At 37.6% G+C, this 25,107-nt stretch overlaps 2 protein-coding genes across 2 annotated transcripts; one reads left to right on the top strand and one right to left on the bottom strand.

The window, feature by feature from the left end:
- Positions 1 to 5,994: 5,994 nt before the first annotated feature.
- LOC308519550 (olfactory receptor 7E178-like) lies at positions 5,995 to 6,939 on the bottom strand (the record flags this gene model as incomplete). Its single annotated transcript, XM_081091572.1, has 1 exon — positions 5,995 to 6,939. One exon carries the CDS (start codon positions 6,937 to 6,939, stop codon positions 5,995 to 5,997), a length of 945 nt encoding a protein of 314 aa, XP_080947698.1.
- Positions 6,940 to 24,138: 17,199 nt separating this feature from the next.
- LOC308519565 (olfactory receptor 7D4-like) lies at positions 24,139 to 25,107 on the top strand (the record flags this gene model as incomplete). The annotated part of the gene is made up of 1 exon (XM_081091590.1): positions 24,139 to 25,107. Exon 1 carries the CDS (start codon positions 24,169 to 24,171, stop codon positions 25,105 to 25,107), a length of 939 nt encoding a protein of 312 aa, XP_080947716.1. The 5' UTR covers positions 24,139 to 24,168.

Here is a 25,107-nt window from a genome sequence, read left to right as displayed (position 1 = left end):
TCCAAAATAAAAACTCTCTTGCTATTATTGAATGGGTCCACCTAGGACATCAATCCTCTAAGAAACTGCAGTTACATATACAGAACTTATGGCTCAATTGATATTTCAACTTAGAAAGCTCTGCGGACAGCTTAGAGGAGAAGAACCCTAATGCATTTACCTTCTCCTCACTGGGAAGCAATTAGAAATGTTATTTCAGACTGATTTAAATTGGCAAATTGGACTGAGTGTATATTCAGGGGAACTTAGTTGTCACCTACTAAAAGACAAATTATTACAATTTCTATATTATACCCTTATTATTATACCAAAAAATACTAGGCAGGAACATATTCCTGGAGCATTAACTGTTTTTACTGATGAATTGTCTAAAGACAAAGCTGCTTATCATACAATGAATTTTGACTGAGTCATCCCAACTAGTCATACTTCTGTACAAAGAACTGAATTAGAAGCTATTAAGGCTGCATTACAGAATTTTCAAAAGCCTCTTAATATTATCTCTGACTCTTCTTACGCTGCAGATTTAGTAAATAGAATTGATACTGCTTGTTTAAAATGGCTCAATGACCAAAGTTTATTTTTACTATTTAAACAAGTTCAGCAGATTGTACAACAGAGACAATATCCTTTTTATATTACTCACATAGGGGCTCACAGTTTATTACCCAGCCCATTAACTAAAGGAAATGCACATGCTGATCATTGGTTGCTTTATTAAAAACAGGCCTCAGAGTCTCATCAGCTTTATATAAGCCTGCCAAAATGCTACTAGACAATTCTCAATCTCTCAACAGCAGGCAAAAGAGATTATCAGAGAATGTCCCACCTGCATGTTACATCTACTTCAAGGCCTAACACAGGAGTCAACCCTAGAGGTTTACTAAGGGATCATATCTGGCAAATGGATGTAACACCTTTGGATGCCTTGGGGCATTGCATGTCTCTGTAGACACCTTTTCAAAAGTCCTATGGGCTACTGCATCTACAGGGGAAATGGCAAAAGAGATTATTAATCATTGCCTAGCTGCTTTTGCCATCATGGGAATTTCAAAAATTATTAAAACTGATAATGGGCCTGCTTACACAAGCTGTCATTTCTAGCAATTTTGTAAAAAGTGGAAAATTCAGCACATTACAGGAATACCCTATAATTCCCAGGGAGAGGCCATTATTGAACGCCAACATCAGCAGCTAAAATCCACTTGGCAGGAAGTCTCTGAACTAGGAAACCATAAGGATCTTCATTAATTAGAAGTGCTGCATGGTGATAAAAAAAAATAACTAAATAATAGGCCTGTTGTATTTACAATGATGACTGCCCGAGTTTTAGAGAAATACTAAAAATGATTACCATGTAAGACAGCTTTATTGTGATGTTAAGAACAGAAATTCGCTTTTATCACATGCCCACTCTATATCACAGGAACAACACTAGAAAAATTATACGCATCATGTCATTTAATCACACATCTGTCCTACAATGTAAGGAATATTTAATGCTCTCATTGTGGAGGTGAAGTATCTGTAGCTGAGGGAGATTAACTTCTTCAAGGTCACAGAGATGTGACATGGTAGACCAAGTTCTGTTCCAGGAAGTCTGACTCACATTCTATTTCTAAATCACAGCTCTATACTGTACTTTGGAAGAGTTATATAAAAACATAATTGTAATGAAAGAATAGATTAATAATAATATTAATAGCTATAACTTTCTCACCTGAAAATCTGAGCAGCAATATGCTAGTGAATGTTAACAGTGGAAACAAGAAGAGAGTTAAGTAGGATGTCTGCCAGCATGAGTTAAAGTTCCTTCCACTAGTTGATGCCACCGGTCTGTGTATCTCTATGTTCTAATGGATAAGCCTAGGAATGTTCCTTGATTGTTCAGAAACCTTCTCTTCTCAGGATAACAGGAATAATTTTAGTATTACACAGTGTCATTAACCCTGTTCTCAATACCTTCCAAATCTAAACTACAGAGGAATCAAGGGAACCTGGTCAAACTTGTAACAAAAATCAGGGGCAGGCAGGTGCTTATGATTGGGCCACAGGGCATCTAGAAGTTTGAAGAGGATGACAGAGGCCAAATAAATTATCATTCTTGACTCATATTTTATTTACACCCTAGGCCAGTAATGGTGAACCTTTTGAGCTCGGCGTGTCAGCATTTTGAAAAACCCTAACTTAACTCTGGTGCTGTGTCACATATAGAAATTTTTTTGATACTTGCAACCATAGTAAAACAAAGACTTATATTTTTGATATTTATTTTACATATTTAAATGCCATTGAACAAAGAAAAATCAACCAAAAAAATGAGTTTGCGTGTCACCTCTGACATGCGTGTCATAGGTTAGCCATCACTGCCCTAGGTCAGCAAACTGTGGCTCGCGAGCCACATGCAGCTTTTTGGCCCCTTGAGTGTGGCTCTTCCTAAGCCTTAGGAGTACCCTAATTAAGTTAATAACAATGTACCTGCCTATATAGTTTAAGTTTAAAAAATTTGGCTCTCAAAAGAAATTTCAATCATTGTACTATTGGTATTTGGCTCTGTTGACTAATGAGTTTGCCGACCACTGCTAGGGTTTCCTATTTTAAAATAAACTTTTTGAAGTATTATACTTATTCAGATATTATGTTACCTAATTATTTCAAACTCTCACTCCCTTTCTTTCTAATATCTTTGAGTTTGGATTTCTAGATTCATTAAGATTTTCTATGGGTACCTTCCTAATGCCCAAAATTCAATACTTCATCTCCTCTCCTGGAAATTTCCCATTTCTGACACAATCCTGGGTTTGAAATTTGCAGATCATTGCTGACTATTTAAATAATTCCTTGGAATTGTCTTTAAAAGTTTCCCAAATAATTTTATTAGTAAGAAAATATCCCCAGTTGGCTTCCCTGCAAAGCAGACTCTGTGACAGTGATTAGCATGCAGGGTGTTTACCAGCCAGTGCTCCTGGAATCAACACCTGTGGAAGAGCAGATCAGTTGTCGTGAATATGGCTTCACTTACAGAGAAAAATGACCTTCGTCTTAGGTCCTGGGAAGTAACCTTTAAGCCCTTGAAATTTCCCTAGTGATAGGAGTCATCGATTGCTTATTTGTGGTGGGCCCTATGGACCATATCTGAGAGTTTTATGCTAATGAGATGACTCAACAAGGGGATTGGTCATGCCAAAAAGGCCAACCATGTAAATCGAGAGATGGAGCTTTAGGCCAACTGACATCAGCCCTGGGCAGAAAGACTGGAAACTGAGTTCCACCAAATGGGCAATAATTTAATTTATCACAACTACATAATGAAGTCTCAATAAAACCTCTGTCTGCTCTGGCCAGTGTGGCTCAGTTGGGTGGAGTATATAGTCCCATACATTAAAAGGTCATGGGTCCAATCCCTTGTCTGGGCACCTATGGAGGCAGCCAATCAATATTTCTCTCTCTCTCTCTCTCTCTCTCTCTCTCTCTCTCTCTCTCTCTCTTTCTCTTCTCTCTCCATCTGCTCTCTCAAATCAATAAATATATCCTCAGGTGAGGATTAAAAATAATAAAATAAAACCTCTGGCCACTAGTGCTCAGGTGTGATACCAGGTTGGCAATTCTGTGAGTGTTATCTCATATTGTAGCCAGGACGAGGTAATGGACCAGAACTTCATGGAGTGAAAACAACAAGAAGCTTTATACATGGAACATTTCAGATATTTCCAGATGTGCATCTTCTTTAGACTAGTTCTAACTTGTATTTTTTTGCTATAATAAAACTGTAATCATAAGTGTAGCACTGTTCTAATTTCTGTGACTCATTCAGGTGAATTATTAAACTTGAGGAAATTGCCCCACTGTGAGTCATTCTAGCAAATTATTGAATGTGAGGGAGTCCCTGAATTTGTGGCCAAATGGTCTGAAGTGAGGGTGGCCCTGGGGACTCCCGAACTTGTGGCTGTTGTCTGAAGTGAAAACAGTCTTATAGGGACTCTTCCCTCAGTCTCTGTTGTTATGCAAACTCTTTGAAGCAAGAAGGGGCTGTGGAGGAAGTCAAACCAAGTTGAAGTCCACCAAAGGCCTCTAAAATCACCAAGAAGGTGTGGGTTGAGGATGATTTTTTACTGTTGGCTGGAATTGGTGCCAAAATGTGGACTGCTTCAGAAGGAGGCGTGACTTTGGTTAACATGGCTCTCTGAAGTTGAGGCAGATCCCTATGGAGGTTGATGCTCAGGGGTAAGTGGTACACCCAACATTTGGAGCGACTGGTCCCTCATTCCTAATAGGACATCTTTTATTTTATTGTGGTAAAATAACCATACGTAAAATTTACCATCAAAACCATTGTAAATGTCCAGTTCAGTGGTATTGAGTACATTCACATTGCTGTTCAACCATCACCACCATCCATCTCCAGAACTCTTTTCATATTGCAAAAATGAAACTCTTTATTTCCCAATTAAACACTAACTCCCTGTCCCTCTTCTCACAGACCCTGGAAACAAAAGTTCTATTTCATGCCTTTATGAATTTGACTACTTTAGGTGCCTCAGATAAGTGGAATTATACAGTGTTTGTCTTTTCATGTTGGGCTGTAAATGTTTTCCTCCACGTCCCGCGTGGTTCAGGGTTCAGGATCTGGAAGAGGAGCCACACACAAATGAAAGAGAAAAGACAAGAGATAATTTGGAAATAATGGGAGGTCAGGCAGGTAAGTCCAACTCAAGAGGAAGGACTTCCACTGGTGCTCAGGCCGCACCAACCTTCTATTGGTTTGGGATCCACCCATAGCCCTTAGACAGGCAATTTCCAGTGACAGGCAGACTAGCCCATCAGCAAGGATTTACATAATAATAAATGGGGAAGTTGCTTCAGCTACCATTGTCTGGACTAACAATGGGTGCACTGCCCTGACCTTTGCTAGGGCTTCAAGGGTCACTAGCCTTCCGGGTTCTCTGTCTACACTTCTCTGCCAGTGAAGACAGTAGGCAGTTTCCCACATTGGGCTATGTAATTGATGGAGGAGATGTTAGATAGAATGGAGAAAAGAATTATAAGGAATATTGGGAATCATATATCCCAGTTTTGCTAGGAAACTCCTGTTGATAAGAATTTATTCAAACATGTAATTAAACTATTCAATTTCAAGATATTCTGGTTTGAACAAGAAATAAAATAATCACCCCATTTTCTCAAGAATCTGACCAAGATGAAGGAGCAAAAATATGAAAAAATAGAGAAGAGTCATGAGGAAAGTATAGAAAGAATAAATAACAGAGAGAGCTATGATTTTTCTTTTCTTTTTTCCATCACCATTTATCCCCTCTATGCAGTCTTCCACCTCCACCATCACCCAAATCACCACATTGTTGTCTATGTCCATGAGTTCTCCCTCTTTTGTTTTTCTTTTCTCTTCAATCCCTCCACCCACTACCACCCCAACACCCTCCCACAAAGCTGTCTATCTGTATCTATTTATAATGATTGAAACAAGACTGCTCATAACCAAGAGTCTTGGATAGTACATAAGGAAAGTGAGAAAAGTATACTGATGCCCTATGCATAATCCTAGAGGAGCAATGATTTAAGTAAGGAGTCCAAATTAATCTCCCAATTCCATTACAGCTGTGCTAAGAGGAAAAATTATGTAGACAGAAAGCAAAGAGCCATATAGGTACATAGTATACACTATGTGACTACACATTCAGAATTTCTTTTTTTAAAAATATATTTTTACTGATTTCAGAGAGGAAGTGAGAGAGAGATAGAAACATCAAAGATAAGAGAGAATCATTGATCGGCTGCTGCCCGCATGCCCCACACTGGGTATTGAGCTGTCAACCCGGACACACATGCTTCGACTGGGAATCAAACCATGACCTTCTGATTCATAGGTCAACACTCAACCACAGAGCCACACTGGCAAGGACATATTCAGAATTTCTTGTTGTTTGATTTTGCTCCTTTTCCAGTCTATGAACAAAAATGATAGCACAGGTATAGAGATCAGACTAGTCTTCTGATCATCCTCCATAGGGCACTCTTGATGTCTCTGTTCCTCAGGCTGTAGATGAAGGGGTTCAGCATGGGGGTGACCACAGTGTACATCACTGAGGCCACTGCATCCTTCTTCAGGGAAGATGAGACAGCTGAACTGAGGTACACACCAAGGCCTGTTCCATAAAATAAGCAAACAACTGACAAGTGAGAGCCACAGGTAGAGAAAGCTTTATACTTCCCACCTGCTGATGGGACTCTTAGAATGGAGGACACAATTCTATAGTAAGAGAAAAGGATCCATGAGAGTGGAACACCACCAAAGATGGCTCCAATAAAGTAGATCAATATGTCATTGGTGAAGGTGTCAGAACAGGCAAGTTTGAAGAGTTGAGAAGGTTCACAAAAGAAATGAGGGATTTCCACATCTTCACAGAAGCTAAGTTGTGACACAAGGAAGTAGTGCAGCTGGGAGTCCAAAAGGCTGATGGAAAATGACAGCAGGACCAACAACCCACAGAGGCGGGGGCTCATGATGACCAGATAGTGTAGGGGCTGACAAATGGCCACCAACCGGTCATAGGCCATAACAGCCAGGAGTAGACTGTCCAAACATCCAAAAAGAGAATAACAGGTAGCCTGAGTTAGGCAGCCTGCATAGGTGATGGATTTGCTGTGTGTCTGGAGGTTCACCAGCATCTTGGGAACTGTGGTGGTGCTGAAACTGATGTCAGCCAAGGACAAATTGGAAAGGAAGAAGTACATAGGTGTGTGGATGTGGGAGTCAGAGACGACAGCCAGGATCATGAGTAGGTTCCCTAGCATGGTCACCAGGTACATGGACAGGAACAGGCCAAACAGAAGAGGCTGCAGTTCTGGATCATCTGAGAGTCCCAGGAGGAGGAATTCAGAGTCAGCTGTCCGATTCTGTGGTTCTACACAGATAGGACACATTTTGAAAAAGAAGAGAGTATTAAATAAATGGAACAAGTGTACAGGTGACCATATTTTGGATTCAAGCAATTCATAAATAAAGTATTTACAATTGAGGAGCATACACCCTCTCCTTTTATTACCTTCAGCGACATTTCTCAGTTGCTAACTTTTTTAGAACTCTTCTTATTAATGTCTGGGCTATTCACCTGTTTCCATATATGCTCACTTCAGAGACACTGGGTCAATAAATATTAGAGATAAAAGAACATTTTGAGACTATAAGTCCATGAACAGAGTAAAATATCAGCCTTTCACTTTTGAAGGGAAAATATGGAATGAGAAATATTCTTTTCTAAGACAAAAATCATTGTAATTGAAAGATACTAAGAGATTGAATGTACTTTATCTCACCCAAATGCAGTATAAGAAATGCTTTTAACTTGGAATGTAGTATAGAGGAGCTAAAACCACATTAACTGTATTCTAACTTAAAATAAAATATTCATAATCAGATAGCACTTTGATATGGCAGTTATCATTAAGGTTTTCATGTTTATTTGGTTGTATGAAATCCATTTTCCATTTAAGTAAGCACTTAAATGTGTAAATTGTCTGGTCAAAGTCCACTCAAATATAACTCACATATAATTATTTGTTCTTGGTGGACTTTACATTTTGAAAAATATGTTTGTGTTAAATGCACAAAATCATACAGCACCACTGATCCTGTAGATGGTATTAATTTAGAATGCATCAATTATCCTATATACTAAAAGCCTAATATGCTAAGTATCCAGTTATCCGATTGTCTGTTCAACCAACTAAAGCGTAATATCCTAATGATATGCTAAGGCCTCTCAACTGATCACTATGACGTGCCCTGACCGCCAGGGGGCAGACACTCCAACTGGTAGGTTAGCTTGCTGCTGGGGTTTGGTCGATCGGGACTGAGCCAGATGGGCCAGACAAGCCGTGGGGCCCTCCAATGGTCCCTCCCCAGCTGGCCAACCTCCTGCATCCCTCCCAGGTCCTAATCATGCACTGGTGGGGTCCCTCAGCCTAGCCTGCGCCCTCTCACAATCCGGGCAAAAGGACTCCCCTCCCAGCCACCCTGCTGAATGCATGAATTTTGTGCACCGGGCCTCTAGTTAAATAATAACTTTCATGAATACTCTGTACTTACTTTTCTTTTTTGAAAGGTTATTTTCCATAAGTGATACAGAATCTCAAAGAAACATTTGAGATTGAGTTTGCACTTTTTTGTTTTGGTTCGGAATGGATTGGTAAAACTTCTTAAATTTGTCTCTAATCACAAACATTTGTGAAGGGTTGATTTCTCATCAAAACCAACTCTCCAATGAACAGTTGAGAAATTTAGGACCAAAGCCAGGTCTCAAATCTTACTTTGGCGTTTTTATGCCATTTTAAGAGCTTTCCAAGCCAGTTCTTCCTTAGAGAGGGATTGCATTTCTCCTAAATTCAGCCCCCTGAAGGCAACTCAGATAATTTCTTTTGTCAGGTCAAAATATGATATAATTACTGAAGTATTACTTTGTCAAAATAATTTTTTAATATATTTTATTGATTTTTTACAGAGAGGAAGGGAGAGGGATAGAGAATTAGAAACATCGATGAGAGAGAACATCGATCAGCTGCCTCCTGCACAACCCCTACTGGGGATGTGCCCACAACCAAGGTACATGCCCTTGACTCGTATCGAACCCGGGACCCCTTAGTCCACAGGCCGACGTTCTATCCACTGAGCCAAACCAGTCAGGGCCTTTGTCAAAATATTTATTCTTTTGTGTGACATGCTAGATCTCTATGGATATATCTGATCATTTCCATTTTGTAAATACTACCTAACTTTACATAAGTAAGCAATATTATAATAAACTATTTTTGCATTTTTAAAATTTAGGAAAAATTAAAAGGGATAAAAGAACAAAGACTACTATTGCAAACATTTGAGTTGTTTGATCATCTGTAAAATAGGTATATTAATTGAACTGACCTTATAGGGTTGTTGTAAAAAAATAAAATTAAATTATAAATATAAAATACTTAAACATTGGTTATCAATGGTATTTGATCATTATGATTATCTATCCATCTTTTAAAATTTAATGATGGGCTGGCTATAACCTAGAACCAATTAAACCAGAATTTCTGCACATAAGTCCTTTGGGCATATTAACATATAGCCAGTGTAGGGAACCATTGCCAGGCTATTAATAAATGTTGTATTAATACTACCTACTATTATCAGTACATTTTTATCCAGTTATCATGTTAAAATGTAAATATTCAAAATATGCTATAAAACTCATATTTTTAAAATATATTTTTATTGGTTTTTTAGAGAAAGAGGAACGAAGAGAGAGAGAGAGATAGAAACACTGAAGAGAAATATTGATCCACTGCCTCCTGCACACCTCCTACTGGGGATTGAGACTGAAACCCTGGCATGTGCCCTGACTGGGAATTAACTGTGATCTCCTGGCCTCTAGTTAAATAATCCACTCAATCCACTGTGCACACAGGCCAGGCAGAACTCATACTTATTATTGATAAAACTTGAGAGTATTTTGCTATCCCTGCATGATCGTCCCCTGCACTTCAGTTGTTAAAAGACAAATACTGTCATGAATTTGGTGGATGCATTTTCATTTCAATATATTTATAACATTAGTATTGAGTTATGTATTCATAAGCAGTTTTCTTGATAACTTACCTCAATATGCTCATACTACATATACTATTCCCTAAGTTCTCATTTACCACATCATTGCACTTCAAGTCTCTCTGTGAAATACATAAATAGATTTCAGCATTTTAAATGATGCTTGGTGTTACCTGAGGAATAGACTTGATTTTATTTTCAATTTTTTTATGACGATAGCACTAAGAAAATTCTAAAGCCTCTTCTCCATATCACACAAGTGAGAATTTTCTAAAGACATATGCATAAAAGATCATTGTTTAAGTTGAAAATGTTGATATATGAGCAATTTTACTATTACTTACACTAGTTTTCCCAATAATTAGACAAAATCAACTACATGCTCTGATTACCAAGGTATAAAATTAGAAAGTTCCCTGAAGTCTGACTAGCAATAGTCTTTTCAGGATAGAGCCATGAAAATACCCATCTTGTATAAGGAATGATGTTTTGATATCTAGGGTTTACAAAATGTGCTGAAAAATGCATTACTATCCATAGGAAACCCTACGATCCTACATTCAAAAAGGTCCTTGCAAACCACAGATGAACTCACTAAATCCCAAGAGAAAGAATTGGTGGTGGTGCCCTTGTTTTGAAAGAAACAATCATTGTGCTGCAGTGGAGGAGACAGAGCCCTTGGCTGGGAATCAGGAGGCCTGTGTCTGAGTCCCACAGCTGTCACACACTAAATGAGAAGTGTGTGTAAATCCTTCCACCTGTCTGTGCTGCTATCTCTTACATAGAATGGGAGAATAGCACCCATCTCTGGCAAATATGTGGCAGCAAACAGAAGTTTGCCTTTAAATAAATGTTCAGTCATGTTTTAAATCACATTGAAATACTGGGTTTGTTGATGAAAATCAATCCCAGGAAATTTTAAATGAAGGACATTTTATCCTATTATATGGCAGAGAGAGGTAGAAGCCTATCTTGTCCCAGGTAATTCACTCATGGAGTGAGTGGACATCCTAAAATGTGTCTCAGTCCACACAATAAGATTTACTTTCCTTTTCCTATCTTTTTTTATTTTTATGAAAATCTCCACCATTTTTCTTTGTATTTAAATCTGTGGATTTTATTAAATGGGAAATGATAGGTTTCTTAGAAAATCCCTGACATACATGCACACAAACACTGTTTTATCCTCTGCCAGCCCCAGGAGAGGAGGCATTGCTGGAAGGAGGGAAATTATTGAAAAGACAGCACTGAGTGTCTGGAAGCCTTATCACCCAGAGGTGACACATGAACTCATTATTTTGGTTGATTTTTCTTTGTTAAATGGCATTTAAATATATAAAATAAATATCAAAAATATAAGTCTTTGTTTTACTATGATTGCAAATACCAAAAAATTTCTATATGTGACACGGCACCAGAGTTAAGTTAGGGTTTTTCAAAATGCTGACACGCCGAGCTCAAAAGGTTCACCTTCATTGACCTATAAGGTCACAAATATCTGAACCTTTCTATATGGGTGCCCTCCCAGCTGTTTGTCCCAACTCCCCTGTTTGTCCTAATGATGAAAAAAAAATGCTCCTGGCAATCCCTTCTCCATCCATCGCCTCCACAGTACTCACTGGGCAGTTCTGTCTCTGCTGGAGTCTGACCAAGGAGTGGGAATCCACTGCCCCTGTCCTGCCTGGCAAGCAATGAAGGTTCAGCTTCCATCAAGACTGGCAGGGCGTCAGAGTTAGTCATGGGCTCCTGATGCAGTGGATGCGAGAGGAGAAGACTCAGATGTGAAGCCTCCAGGACTGAGACGGGAACCTGAAGGACTGGAGGCACAGCTGCTTATCTATTGCTGCTTGGCCCTGGGAGCTCAATGCACAGAGCTCATAAATAGTCAAATGGTCTGAGTTATCCCAATCTCTGAGGACTTGCTGTTGTTAATAGTAGAGGAAAAGGGAATGCACTTTTTAAGGGTTTGGGCCCTTCCTCTTCTCAGGAGAAAGCTCCCCTGTACTTCTCATTTCCAACTTCCAAGTTGCAGAGATTTTATAAATTCAAACAATTTTGTTTCAATTAATAAAAGCAATGTGTAATTTGTATGTCTACACATTCATTGACTTGATCATTCTATGTAGGGATAATTATGTTTCCTATACCCAGGATAATATTTAATTTCTATTTCTCATTTAAGATTTATGTTTCTAAATAAAAACGCCCTCATTTTTTCAATAAGAACTTTTGAATTTCATGTGTTGAGATGTGGTTTTTCTTTTCTTATTTTGAAAGACATCCACAGTTCTACTTTTTCTGTAGAAATTATGTGTGTTGTTACATTAGACAACCATCTATTTTGATATACCCAATTGACAATTTTCTTAAATCCTACAGGGAATTTCACAGATGTCTGTGTTCTAAATGTAGGGCTGCAGTCATTGTGTCTTTTTTGTCTTTTTTAAAATTGAATTTATTGGGGTGACATTTCTTAATAACATTATATAGGTTTCAGGTGTGCAATTCTGTAGTGCATCATCTGTATATTGAATTGTGTGTTCACCACCCCAAGTCAAGTCTCCTTCCATCACCATTTATGCCGGGACCCTTTACCCTCTTCCACTTCCCCCCACAACCCTTTCCCTCTGGTAACCACTATTCTGTTGTCTGTGTATGAGGTTGTGTGTTGTTGTTGTTTCCTTAATCCCTTCACTTTTTTTGCCCACCTCCTTCTCCCCCTTCTTCTTTAATAACTGTCAGTCTGCTCTCTGTATCTGTGAGTATGTTCTTAATTTGTGTGTTAGTTTATTTTGTTCATTAGATTCCACATAAAAGTGAAATTATATGATTACTTGTCTTTCTCTGACTTACATGGTACTTTTTTTCACTTAGCATAATACTCTCTTGCTACAAAACATTTTATTTAAAAAAAGAAAGAAAAAATAACTAAGGGGTCAGATTTCCTTTTTTAAAAAAGATATAACAGAGTAATATTCCATTGCATAAGTGCACCACAGCTTTTTTATCCACTCATATATTAATGAGCACTTGGGCTGCTACCAAGCCTTGGCTATTATAAATAACTAGAGGCCCCGTGCATGAAATTCCTGCATTGGTATGGTCCCTAGAGGCTGCCAGCTGCTGGCCAGTACTCCTTCCTTTTCCCCAGCCTCCTGCTGCTGCAGGGGCCTCCCTCTCTTCCCCTGGCCAGCCCCACCTCCTGGATGAACTCCCGGTTGAGGGGACAATTTGCATACTATACTTTTATTATAGGATGTGGCAATGAGCAAAAGGTTGCATGTATTCTTTCAAATTAGTGTTTTGGGGTTCTTCAGATACACTTCCAGAAGTGGAATCACTGGGTCATCAGACAGTTTCATTTTAAATTTTTTGTGGTAACTCCATACTGTTTCCCCTGGTGCCTGTACCAACCTGCATTCCCTTTCTCCACATCCTGGCCAACACTTATTGTTCATTGATTTATTGATGATAGCCATTCTGACAGTTGTGAAGTGATATACTCATTGTGGTTTTGATTCGCATTTATCTGATGATTAGTAACATTGAGCATCCTTTCATGTCTACTGCCCATCTTATGTCCTCTATGAAGAACTGTCTATTCAAGTCCTTTACCTTTAATTGGATTGTTTAGTTTTTTTGTTTGCTTGTTTTTTTGCTGTTGAGTTAAGTTGTTTATAAATTTTGGTTAGTAAACCTTAGCAGACCTATCATTGGTGAATATGTTCTCCCACTCAGGGGGTTGTCTTTTCATTTTCTTGATGGTATATTTGGATGTGCAAAAACTTTTTAGGTTTATGTAGTCCATTTGTTTCTCTTTTTTTTCTTTTATTTCCCTTGCCTGAGTAGATATATCAGAAAAATATTGCTCCGAAAAATGTCTGAGATTTTACTGCCTATGTTTTCTTCTAGAATTTTATGGTTTTGAGTCTGAAATTAAAGTCTTTAATCAATTTTGAATTTATTCTTCTGTACAATGTAAGAAGGAGATCTGGGTTTTTTGGGGGTTTTTTGCAGATATCTGTCCAATTTTTTCAACACCATTTTGAATAGATTATCTTTATTCTATTGTATGTTCTTGCCTTCTTTGTCAAGTGTTAATTGACCATAAAAGCATGGGTTTACTTCTGGGCTCTTTATTCTGTTCCATTGACCTTTATGTCTGTTTTTATGCCAGTACCATGCTGTTTTGATTACTATAGCCTTGCAGTATAATTTGATATCAGGTAGCATGATTACTCTAACTTTGTTCTTCTTTATCAAGATTGCTCTATCTATTTGGGATCTTTTGAACTTCCATATTTTTTCTAGTTCTGTGAACTATGCCATTGATATCTTGATAGGAATGATGTTGAATTTATGCATTACTTTGGGTAATTTGGACATTTTAATGATGTTAATTCTTCCTACCCAAAAACACAGTATATGCTTCCATTTATTTGTATCTTCTTCAATTTCTTTCTTAAGTGTCTCATAATTTTCTGAGTAGAGGTCTTTTATATCCTTGGTTAAATTTATTCCTAGGGATTTTTTATGCAATTGTACATCAGATTGTTTTCTTCATTTTCTTTTCTAATAGTTCATTGTTGATATATAAAAATGCAACTGATTTCTGGATATTTATTTTTGCCCTTCTAATTTACTGCATTTATTTATCAGTTCTAGTTGTTTTTTTGGTGGATCCTTAGGTTTCTCTATACAGTATCATGTCATCCGCAAACAATGACAGTTTTACATTTTCCTTTCTAATTCAGATGTCTTTTATTTCTTCTACTTGTCTGATTGCTGTGGCTAGGACTTCCAGTAGTATGCTGATAAGACTGGTGACAGTAAACATCCCTGTCTTCTTCCTGATCTTAAGGAAAACACTTTTAGTTTTTGTCTGTTGAGTATAATGTTGGTTCTGATTTTGTCATATATGGCCTTTAATGTGTTGAGGTATGTTCCCTTTATTTCACTTTACTGAGAGTTTATATCATAGATGGGTGTTGGATTTTATCCAATGTTTTATTCCTTATCTATTCATATGATCATGTGATTTTATATCCCATTTCATTTATGTGATATATGTATCACCTTTTTTGTATTTATTGTACCTACCTTGCATCCTTTGAATAAATCCCACCTAGTCATGATGCATGGGCTTTTCAATGTATTGCTAGATTGGGTAATATTTTATTGAGGATTTTAGCATCTATGTTCACCAGAGATATTGGCTATGATTTTCTCTCTTTGTAATGTCATTAAATGCGTTTGGAATTAAGGTAATGCTGGCATTGTAAAATGAGCTTCAGTATCTTCCCTCCTCTTGATGTTTTTGGAATAGTTTGAGGGTAGGTGTTAGTTCTTCTTTAAATGTTTGGTTAAATTCACCTGTGAAGCCATCAGTTCCAGGACTTTTGTTTGTTGAGAGCTTTTCACATTACTGCTTCAATTTCATTACTTTTATCTGTCTATTTAGATTTCCATATTCTTCCTTATTTAGTTTTGGAAGATGGTATGTTTCTAGGAATTTATCTATGTCATCCAGATTGTTTGATTTGTTGCTATACAGTTGTTTGTAATATTGTCTTATTATCTCTTGTATTTCCACAGAGTCAGTTGTTACTTCTTGTCTTACATTTCTGACTTTCTTTATTTGGATCCACTTTTTATTTCCTTGATGAGTCTGGCTAATGATTGTGGGTTTTTTTTCAATAAGTTTATGTTTTATTTTTTTTAATCTTTAATTTCTTTATTGGTTAAGGTATTACAAATGTGTCCTCATCCCCCCTCTCCCCTCACACCCCCCCCCCGCCCCCCGCTCATGCTCTCATCCCCCTGTTGTCTGTGTCCATTGGTTTGGCTTATATGCATGCATAGAAGTCCTTTAGTTGATCTCCTCCCCTTACCCCCACCCTCCCCTACTTTCCCTCTGGAGATAGTCTGATCACTGTTTCTCTGTCTTTGGATCTATCCCTGTTCATCAGTGTATGTTGTTCTCTATATTCCACAAATGAGTGAGATCATGTGGTATTTATCTTTCTCTGACTGGCTTATTTCACTTAGCATAATGCTCTCCAGTTCCATCCATGCTGTTGCAAAAGGCAAGAATTCCTTCTTTTTTACCACAGTGTAGTATTCCATTGTGTAGATGTACCACTGTTTTTTAATCCAGTCATCTGCTGATGGGCACTTAGGCTGTTTCCAAATCTTAGCTATGGTGAATTGAGCTGCTATGAACATAAGGGTGCATATATCCTTTCTGCTTGGTGTTTCTGGCTTCTTGAGATATATTCCTGGAAGTGGGATCACTGGGTCAAATGGGAGTTCCATTTTTAGTTTTTTGAGGAAACTCCATACTGTTCTCCACAGTGGCTGCACCAGTCTGCATTCCCACAGCAGTGCAGAAGGGTTCCTTTTTCTCCACATCCTCTCCAACACTTGTTGTTTGCTGATTTGTTGATGATAGCCATTCTGGCAGGTGTGAGATGATACCGCATTGTTGTTTTGATTTGCATCTCTCGTATAATTAGTGACTTTGAGCATGTTTTCATATGTCTTTCGGCCTTCTGTATGTCCTCTTTCGAAAAGTGTCTATCTAGGTCCATTGACCATTTTTTGATTACATTGTTTATCTTCCTATTGTTAAGTTGCATGAGTTCCCTGTAAATGTTGGAGATTAAACCCTTATTGGCGATATCATTGGCAACTATGTTCTCCCATGCAGTGGGCCTTCTTGTTGTTTTGTTGGTGGTTTCCTTTGCTGTGCAAAAGCTTTTTATTTTGATGTAGTCCCACTTGTTTATTTTCTCTTTAGTTTCCATTGCCCTAGGAGCAGTATCAGGGAAGAAATTCCTTTGGCATGATGTTTGTGATTTTGCTGCCTGTGGATTCCTCTAGTATTTTTATGGTTTCCCATCTTACATTTAAGTCTTTTATCCATTTTGAGTTTATTTTTGTGTATAGTGTGAGTTGTGTATGGTCTAGTTTCATCTTTTTGCATATATCTGTGCAATTTTCCCAACACCATTTATTGACTGTCTTGACTCCATTGTATGCTCTTGCCTCCTTTGTCGAATATTAATTGGGCATAGTGGTTTGGGTCAGTTTCTGGGTTCTCTATTCTATTCCATTGATCTATATGTCTGTTCTTGTGCCAGTACCAAGCTGTTTTAAGAACAGTGGCTTTGTAATACAGCTTGATATCTGGTATTGAGATCCCACCTACTTTGTTCTTCTTTCTCAGGATTGCTGTAGCTATTCGAAGTTTTTTTTTATTCCAGATGAATTTTTGGAACATTCATTCTAGATCTGTGAAATATGCTGTTGGTAATTTAATGGGGATTGCATTGAATTTATAGATTGCTTTGGATAGTATGGACATTTTGATGATGTTGATTCTACCAATGCATGAACATGGTATGTTCTCCCATCTATTTATGTCTTCCTCTATCTCTTTTTTCAGTGTCCTGTAGTTTTTTGCATATAAGTCTTTTACTTCCTTAGTTAAGTTTATTCCTAGGTACCTTAATTTTTTTTGGTGTGATGGTAAATAGGATTGCTTTTTTAGTCTCACTTTCTTTAAGTTCACTATTGGTGTAAAGAAATGCCATAGAGTTCTTGGCATTAATTTTGTATCCTGCTACATTGCTGAATTCATTTATTACATCTAATAATTTTTTGATGGAGTCTTTAGGGTTCTCTATGTACAGTATCATGTCATCTGAAAATAAGGACAGTTTTACTTCTTCTTTTCTAATTTGGATGCCTTTTATTTCTTTTTCTTGTCTGATCACAATGGCTAGTACTATGTTGAACAGGAGTGGTGAGAGGGGGCATCCCTGCCTTGTTCCTGTTCTTAGGGGAAATGGTGTTAGTTTTTGCCCATTGATTATGATGTTGGCTGTGGGTTTGTCATATATGGCTTTTATTATGTTGAGGTATGATCCTTCTATTCCTACCTTGTTGATAGTTTTTACCAAGAAAGGGTGTTGGATTTTGTCAAATGCTTTTTCTGCATCAATTGATATGATTATGTGATTTTTATCTCTCAATTTGTTTATGTGATGTATTACGTTTATTGATTTGCAGATATTGTACCATCCTTGCATCCCTGGGATAAAACCTACTTGGTCATGGTGTATGATCTTTCTGATGTACTGCTGGATCCGATTTGCTAAGATTTTGTTGAAGATTTTGGCATCTATGTTCATGAGGGATATTGGCCTGTAATTCTCTTTCATTGTGTTGTCTTTATCTGGTTTTGGTATTAGGGTGATGCTGGCTCCATAGAATGAGCTTGGAAGTGTTCCTTCCTCTTGAATTTTTTGTAGTAGTCTGAGGAGGATAGGTTTTAGTTCTTCCTTGAATGGTTGGTAAAACTCCCCTGTGAAGCCGTCTGGCCCCTGGCTTTTGTTTGCTGGAAGCTTTTTGATGACTGCTTCAATTTCTTCCATAGTTATTGGCCTAATGAGATTTTTAGATTCTTCCTGATTGAGTTTTGGAATGTTGTATTTTTCTAGGAATTTGTCCATTTCCTCCAGGTTGTCTAGTGTGTTGGAGTAGAGTTGTTCATAGTATTTTTTAACAATCCTTTGTATTTCTGTGGGCTCTGTTGTTATTTCTCCTCTTTCATTTCTGATTTTGTTTATTTGGGTCCTCTCTCTTTGTTTCTTGGTGAGCCTGGATAGACGTTTATCAATCTTGTTTATCCTTTCAAAGAACCAGCTCTTGGTTTTGTTGATCTTTTGTATTGTTATTTTTGGTCTCTATGTCATTTTTCTCTGCTCTGATCTTTATTATTGCCTTCCTTCTGCTTACACTGGGTTTTTCTTGTTGCTCTCTTTTTAACTCTTTGAGTTGTAGGGTTAGGTAATTTAGTATCATTGTTTCTTATTTTTTGCAGTAGGCTTGTAGAGCTATGAACTTCCCTCTCAAGACTGCTTTCGCTGTGTCCCATAGGTTTTGGATTGTTGTGTTTTCATTGTCATTTGTTGCCATGATGATTTTTATTTCTTCTTTGATCTCTCTGGTAACCCAGTCATTGTTTAACAGCATGCTATTTAGTCTCCATGTGTTTGATTTTTTTGGATTGTTTTTATTGTAGTTGATTTCCAGTTTTATGCCATTGTGATCTGAGAAGATGCTTGATATGATTTCTATCCTCTTGAATTTGAAGAGACTTTTCTGTGACCCAATATATGGTCTATCTTTGAAAATGACCCATGTGCATTTGAGAAGAATGTATATTCTGTGGCTTTGGGGTGAAATGTTCTGAAGATGTCAATTAATTCCATCTGATCTAGTGAGTCATTTAGGATTGATGTTGCTTTGCTGATTTTATGTTTAGAGGATTTTTCCAATGGTGATAGTGGGGTGTTAAAGTCCCCTACTATGATTGTATTGCTGTCAATCTCTCCCTTGATCTCCTCCAGAAGTTTTCTTATGTATGTGGGTGCTCCTATATTGGGTGCGTATATGTTTACCAGAGTTATTTCTTCTTGTTGGATTGCTCCCTTTAGTATTATGAAGTGGCCTTCCTTATCTTTTATGTCCTTCAATTTGAGATCTAATTTGTAAGATATAAGTATTGCTACCCAGGCTTTTTTTTCATTTCCATTCGCCTGAAAAACCTTTTTCCATCCCTTCCCCATCAGTCTGTGTGCATCTTTTTTTCTGAGGTGGGTTTCCTGTAGACAGCAGATATATGGGTCATGTTTTCTTATCCACTCAGTTACCCTATTTCTTTTGATCGGGGCATTTAATCCATTTACATTTAAAGTTATTATTGATAGATACTTGTTTGTTGCCATTTTTATTCTTTACCCTCGTGTTCCTTCTTTGTTTCTTATTTTTTTCTTTTTACAGCAGACCCTTTAGCATTTCTTGCATTGCTGGTTTGGCGGTAATAAACTCCCGTAGTCCTTTTTTGTCTATGAAGCTCTTGATTTCACCCTCAATTTTGATTGATAGCCTTGCTGGGTACAGTATTCTTGGATTCAGACCCTTCCTTTGCATGACTTTGTATATTTCATTCCATTCCCTTCTTGCCTGATGCATTTTTTCCCAGTCTGGATGGAGCTTTTTCCGTAAATCCTTGGTTATAAGACTTCCGTGCAGCTACTCTTAAGTTGGTTATTCAGGTTGATTGTTTTATATTTTAGTTGTAATTCCAGTTTTTTCCTGGGACGGGATGAGTGTACCTTGCACCTACTGTGCCCCCACCTTGACCCGATCACATTTTCATGTAGCTCTTGTCCATCTGTATGTCATCTTCAGAAAAATGTCTATTCAAATCCTCTGCCCATTTTTCAATTAGATCCTTTGGATTGTGCTATCGAGTTTTATGAGTTGTTAACATATTTTGGATATTAACCTCTCATAAGATATATGATTTGCAAATATTTTCTCCTATTCTGAGGTTTGCCTGTTCATTTGGAGGAAATGAATTTATCTCCCACCTTTGGTGCTTATGCAGACACAGCATCAGAGAAAAGTTTTCCCATTTTTTAAATCTTTGCACCCCATGGGATCTGAATTGTTTGGAGAGTGCAGACAATAGAACAATTTACTTAATGAGAAGCTATGAGAATTCAACCCTTGAGATGCTAGAAACTTTAAACATGTTCCCTTTGCCTCTTTCCTTAATTCCCTGATCACAGCCAAATAAAAACACAATTGGACAGACCTTGAAGTACAGAAAGCTTCAGTGATATTCTTCAGAGAAGGTCATTGTATTCCAGAGAGCACTGGTGGGAAGAGAAGAAAATGAGACAAAGTGGGTGCTGGGCTTTACCTCTGGATTACTTAGACTGGGACAGTCCTGTATTATATAGTTTACTACAATGAAGTCCCTATACATTGAAGGTACTTTAGTTTCCCCAAAACCTGTCTTTTACAGTTTTGTTCTCATTTTTTCTCCCTCTCTTTGGAGTCCAGAGCCTCTCCTCCATAAAAATTGTTTTCCGAAGAATCTCCACCTCTTTTCTACCCTTTCCCATAACTGTAGGCTCTTCTTGATTTCTGGGTTCAACAATTTATTCATTAACTACTCACTGGAGATCTACTATGCCTGAGGTATTGTCTATTTTGTTATTAATATGATTGGGTGTCTTTATTGCATTCCCTATCTATTTTGCAGCAGATTTGACTTACTGATAAACTTAATAGTTCTATATCATTGTTATTGTTGTTTCACCTCAGTGTCCACAATATTATCTACAAATAATATAATTATTTCTGTCATTCAGTTCTCAGGCTAATTTCCTCGCCTCATTTTGCTACGCTTCTTAAATGTTCAACAGAATATCAAGTAATTGAATTTGGAACTGGCTGTATTGGTCTTTTAGTGAATTTAAGAAAAATATTTTCGTGAGTTAATGTATAATATCATGTTATCTGCCGCTTTCAAACAACTGTTCTTTATTGAATTAAGAAATTGCCATTGGTTTCTTCATTTAGCAACAGGAAACCAACTATATGATGAGCTTGGAGATTTCTTTTTGTAGGTGATGTTGTTGGTCTCAATCTGTATTACACATCAAACATTTGTATATGTTGAGCACCTACTAAGTGCCAGGCACCTGATAAGTCCCTGGAATGACAATCGTGAGCAAAAACAGTTACAACTTATAACCCACAAATGAACATAAAGTGACAAACATGAGAGGCACTTTAAAGAATAGTACAGGATGCTCCCACTGTGGGCCTCACACACTCTGCCCTCCCTGACCCCAATTATCTGTTTGTTATCTCACTGGTCTCTCAAATCCCTTCTGTTAGCAAGCTCACCAACCCAAGTGCAAATGGATATTCGGTTCTCTCAGTGTTTTTTGAAGTCCTCCTAATTCACAATTATCCATCCTTCCTCTCATAGTTCAAGTATTCATATTTTAGAGAAGACTTTTCTACCCATCTCCACAAACTCAATGGATCCTCAGTAATATTTTTTCTCTCCTTATTTAATCTGTATCCTCTAGACATTAGTAATAGTGGAACATTTTTATCATTGAAAATAGAAACATTTACTTTCTTTTTAAATTAAAAATATTGGGATAATATTGGTTAATAACAATGCATAAGTTTTAGGAGTAAAATTTATAATACATCATCTGTATATTATATTGTGTGCTCACCACTCAATGTCTAGTTTCCATCCATCACCAAATATTTGACTCCATTTTACTTCCTTTATTTCCCCCCCCCCATCACCTCCTCCCCCTATGGTAACCACCATACTGCTATCTATGTATATGAGTTTGATTTATTTGTTCATTTGTTGATTTCTATTTTATATCCAACATATGAGTAATGTTACATGGTTTTTGTCAATTTCCATCTGATTTATTTCACTTAGCAGGATGCTCTCAAGATCCATGCATGTTGGCACAAATGGCAGTATTTCATAGTTTTAATGTCTGAGAAGTATATGCACCTCATGTTCTTTACCCAATCATCTATCAAAGGACACTAAGGTTGTTTCCATGTCTTGGTTATTTTAAATAATGCTGCAATAAGCATAAAGATACATACATATACCTTTATCTTATAAGTACCGCGCGCTAACCGATTGCGCCACTGGAGCAACCATATACCTTTATCAATAAGTGTTTTCAAATTTTTCAGTTGGATACTCTGAAAAGGAATTCCTGGGTGATTAGGTAACCTATTCTTTATATTTTTTATAAATCTCTATACTGTTTTGCATAGAGGCTGCACCAATTTTCATTCCCACAACCCTTCACTTTTCTCCACAGCGTCTCAAAACTTATTTCTTTTCTTATTGATAACAGCCATTCTAACAGGTATGAGGTGGTATCACATTTGGACTTTATTTGCATTTCCCCTATCGCTAGTGCAGTTTAGTATTTTTCATATATCTATTGGCTATCTGTATGTCTTCTTGGGAAAAGTATCTGTTCAGGTCCGCAGCCCATTTTTTAATTATACTGTTTGTTGTTCAATTGTATGAGTTCTTATATACTGTGAATGCTAGCCCCTTTATCAGAGGTATTATTTGCAAATATCTTCTCCCTTTAGACTAGTTGCCTTTTTATTTTCAAATCTTCAATTTGCTTTTCAATTTTTAGGATAATTTCCTTTATAGACACTTTGAATAATTTTAAATATATTTTATTGATTTTTTACAGAGAGGAAGGGAGAGGGATAGAGAGTTAGAAACATCGATGAGAGAGAAACATCGATCAGCTGCCTCTTGCACACCTCCACTGGGGATGTGCCCGCAACCAAGGTACATGCCCTTGACCGGAATCGAACCTGGGACCCTTCAGTCCGCAGGCCGACGCTCTATCCACTGAGCTAAACCGGTCAGGCGACACTTTGAATAATTTTAAATGAAGCCTATTTTTTTAAGTTTATGCCACTGATTATAATGCAACACGCCTCCACTTGAGAGCATTTAAACGTGCACACATGCCCTCACACATGCTTTCTACTTTATTAAAATGGTAGTGTGCTTTTGTTCTCCCCTAGTACCAATGTAGTCTATATGTATCTTCCTCTTCTTGGAAGATTCTACTTGGCATGAAGTCTCTGAAAGGGGAACCCATAAGGATTTTCATTAATTAGAAGCGCTGCATGGCAGTAAAAAATAAAGGTAACAAACCAGTTAAGTTTATGATGAGGACTGCCAAAGCTTAAGAGAAATACTAACAATGATCACCATGCGAGAGAAATTTATTGCGATGTTAATAACAGAAATTCCCTTTTGTCACATGTCCACTTTCTGTCACAGAAACTACACTAGAAAAATTATGTACATCATCTTCATCTTACATTGTAAGGAATATTTACTACTCCCCTGGTGTGAGTGAGGTATATGCAGGTAAGAGGGATTAAATAACTTTGTCAAGGCCATACATATGTAACATGGTAGACTAAATTCTACTCCAGGAAATCTGACTCAAGATCCAACTTTCTAAATCAAAGCTCTATACTGTATTTAGACAGAGTTACATATCAAAAACAATTGTAATGAAAGAGTAAATTAAAATGATAAAAATTACTGTATTTAGTGAGAACTTACAAAAATTAAAGACATTTTTGAACCACACAAAGTGGTAAGAGCAGTAACCAAATTTTTAGAAAGAAATGCAATAAGGCACATGGAGAGTTAACTGTGACATCAATATAAAGCATCAAGTCACACAGAATTGAGGATGTTTGAGATGAAAAGACAAGTTTTAATTCCCATTATGAAATAAAAGAAACATGGAGATTATCAAAGAAAATGCCTTAAATATCTTTATGTATTTGAAATGTTCATATAAAAGAAGAAATTGGTTAATGTTCATAAATTCAGATAAGTGAATTAGAACCAGTCTGTAGAGCATAAAAAGAGAGAAAGTTTCTGTTAACTTAATGAAAGTCTGAATAATTACTACAATTTAAAATAAAATTTGATTACCACTTAAATGAGTGAATCACTGTCATTGGAATGACTACTAGATCATGAATGATGTCCACACAAAGGTGGAATTAAAAGTTGATGACTCCCTTAGATGCCTTTTGGCTGTTTACTGAATGTTGCTTTTGTCTCCTTCTTCATAAGAAAAACCAGCTGCATGGAAGCAGAAAACCACACAGAAGTGTCACATTTCCTGCTCCTGGGTTTCTCAGATGACCCTAAACTGCAGCCCCTCCTCTGTGGAGTGTTCCTGTGCATGTACCTGTTCACTGTGCTTGGAAACCTGCTCATCATTGTGGCCATCAGCTCTGACGCCCACCTCCACACCCCCATGTATTTCTTTCTCGCCAACCTGTCCTTTGTTGACATCTGTTTCACCTCCACCACGGTCCCAAAGATGCTGGTGAATGTCCAGGAACAGAGCAAAAACGTCTCCTACATCGGATGCCTCATTCAGGTGTATTTTTTTATGATTTTTGCTGGAATGGACAACTTCCTCCTGACTGTGATGGCCTATGACCGGTATGTGGCCATCTGCCACCCCCTGTACTACACGGTCATCATGAACCCACGCTTCTGTGGCATTCTGGTTCTGATATCTTGGTTCATCATGTTCTGGGTCTCTCTTCTTCATTCTCTTCTAATAAGGCGACTGACCTTTTGTGTCGGCACTGAAATCCCACATTTCTTCTGTGAACTGGCTCAGATCCTCAAGGTGGCCTGCTCTGACACCCTCATCAATAACATCGTCTTGTATGTGGCTACTGCCCTCCTGGGTGTGCTTCCTCTCACAGGGATTCTGTTTTCTTATTCTAAGATTGTCTCCTCTTTAATGAGAATGTCCTCTGCAGGAGGAAAATATAAAGCATTTTCCACCTGTGGCTCTCACCTCTCTGTGGTCTCCTTGTTCTATGGGACAAGTCTGGGGGTCTATCTCAGTTCTGCTCTGACCCATTCTTCTCTACAAAACTCAGTTGCCTCAGTCATGTACACTGTGGTGACCCCCATGCTGAACCCCTTCGTCTACAGCCTGAGGAACAAGGATGTGAAGGGGGCCCTGAGAAGGGTCCTCATCCTACCAGCATCTTGTCTGTGA

The sequence above is a fragment of the Myotis nattereri genome (assembly GCF_964212035.1).
Source record: "Myotis nattereri genome assembly, chromosome: 5".
Lineage (NCBI taxonomy): Eukaryota > Metazoa > Chordata > Mammalia > Chiroptera > Vespertilionidae > Myotis > Myotis nattereri.
This window is presented reverse-complemented; position numbering and strand designations above follow the sequence as displayed.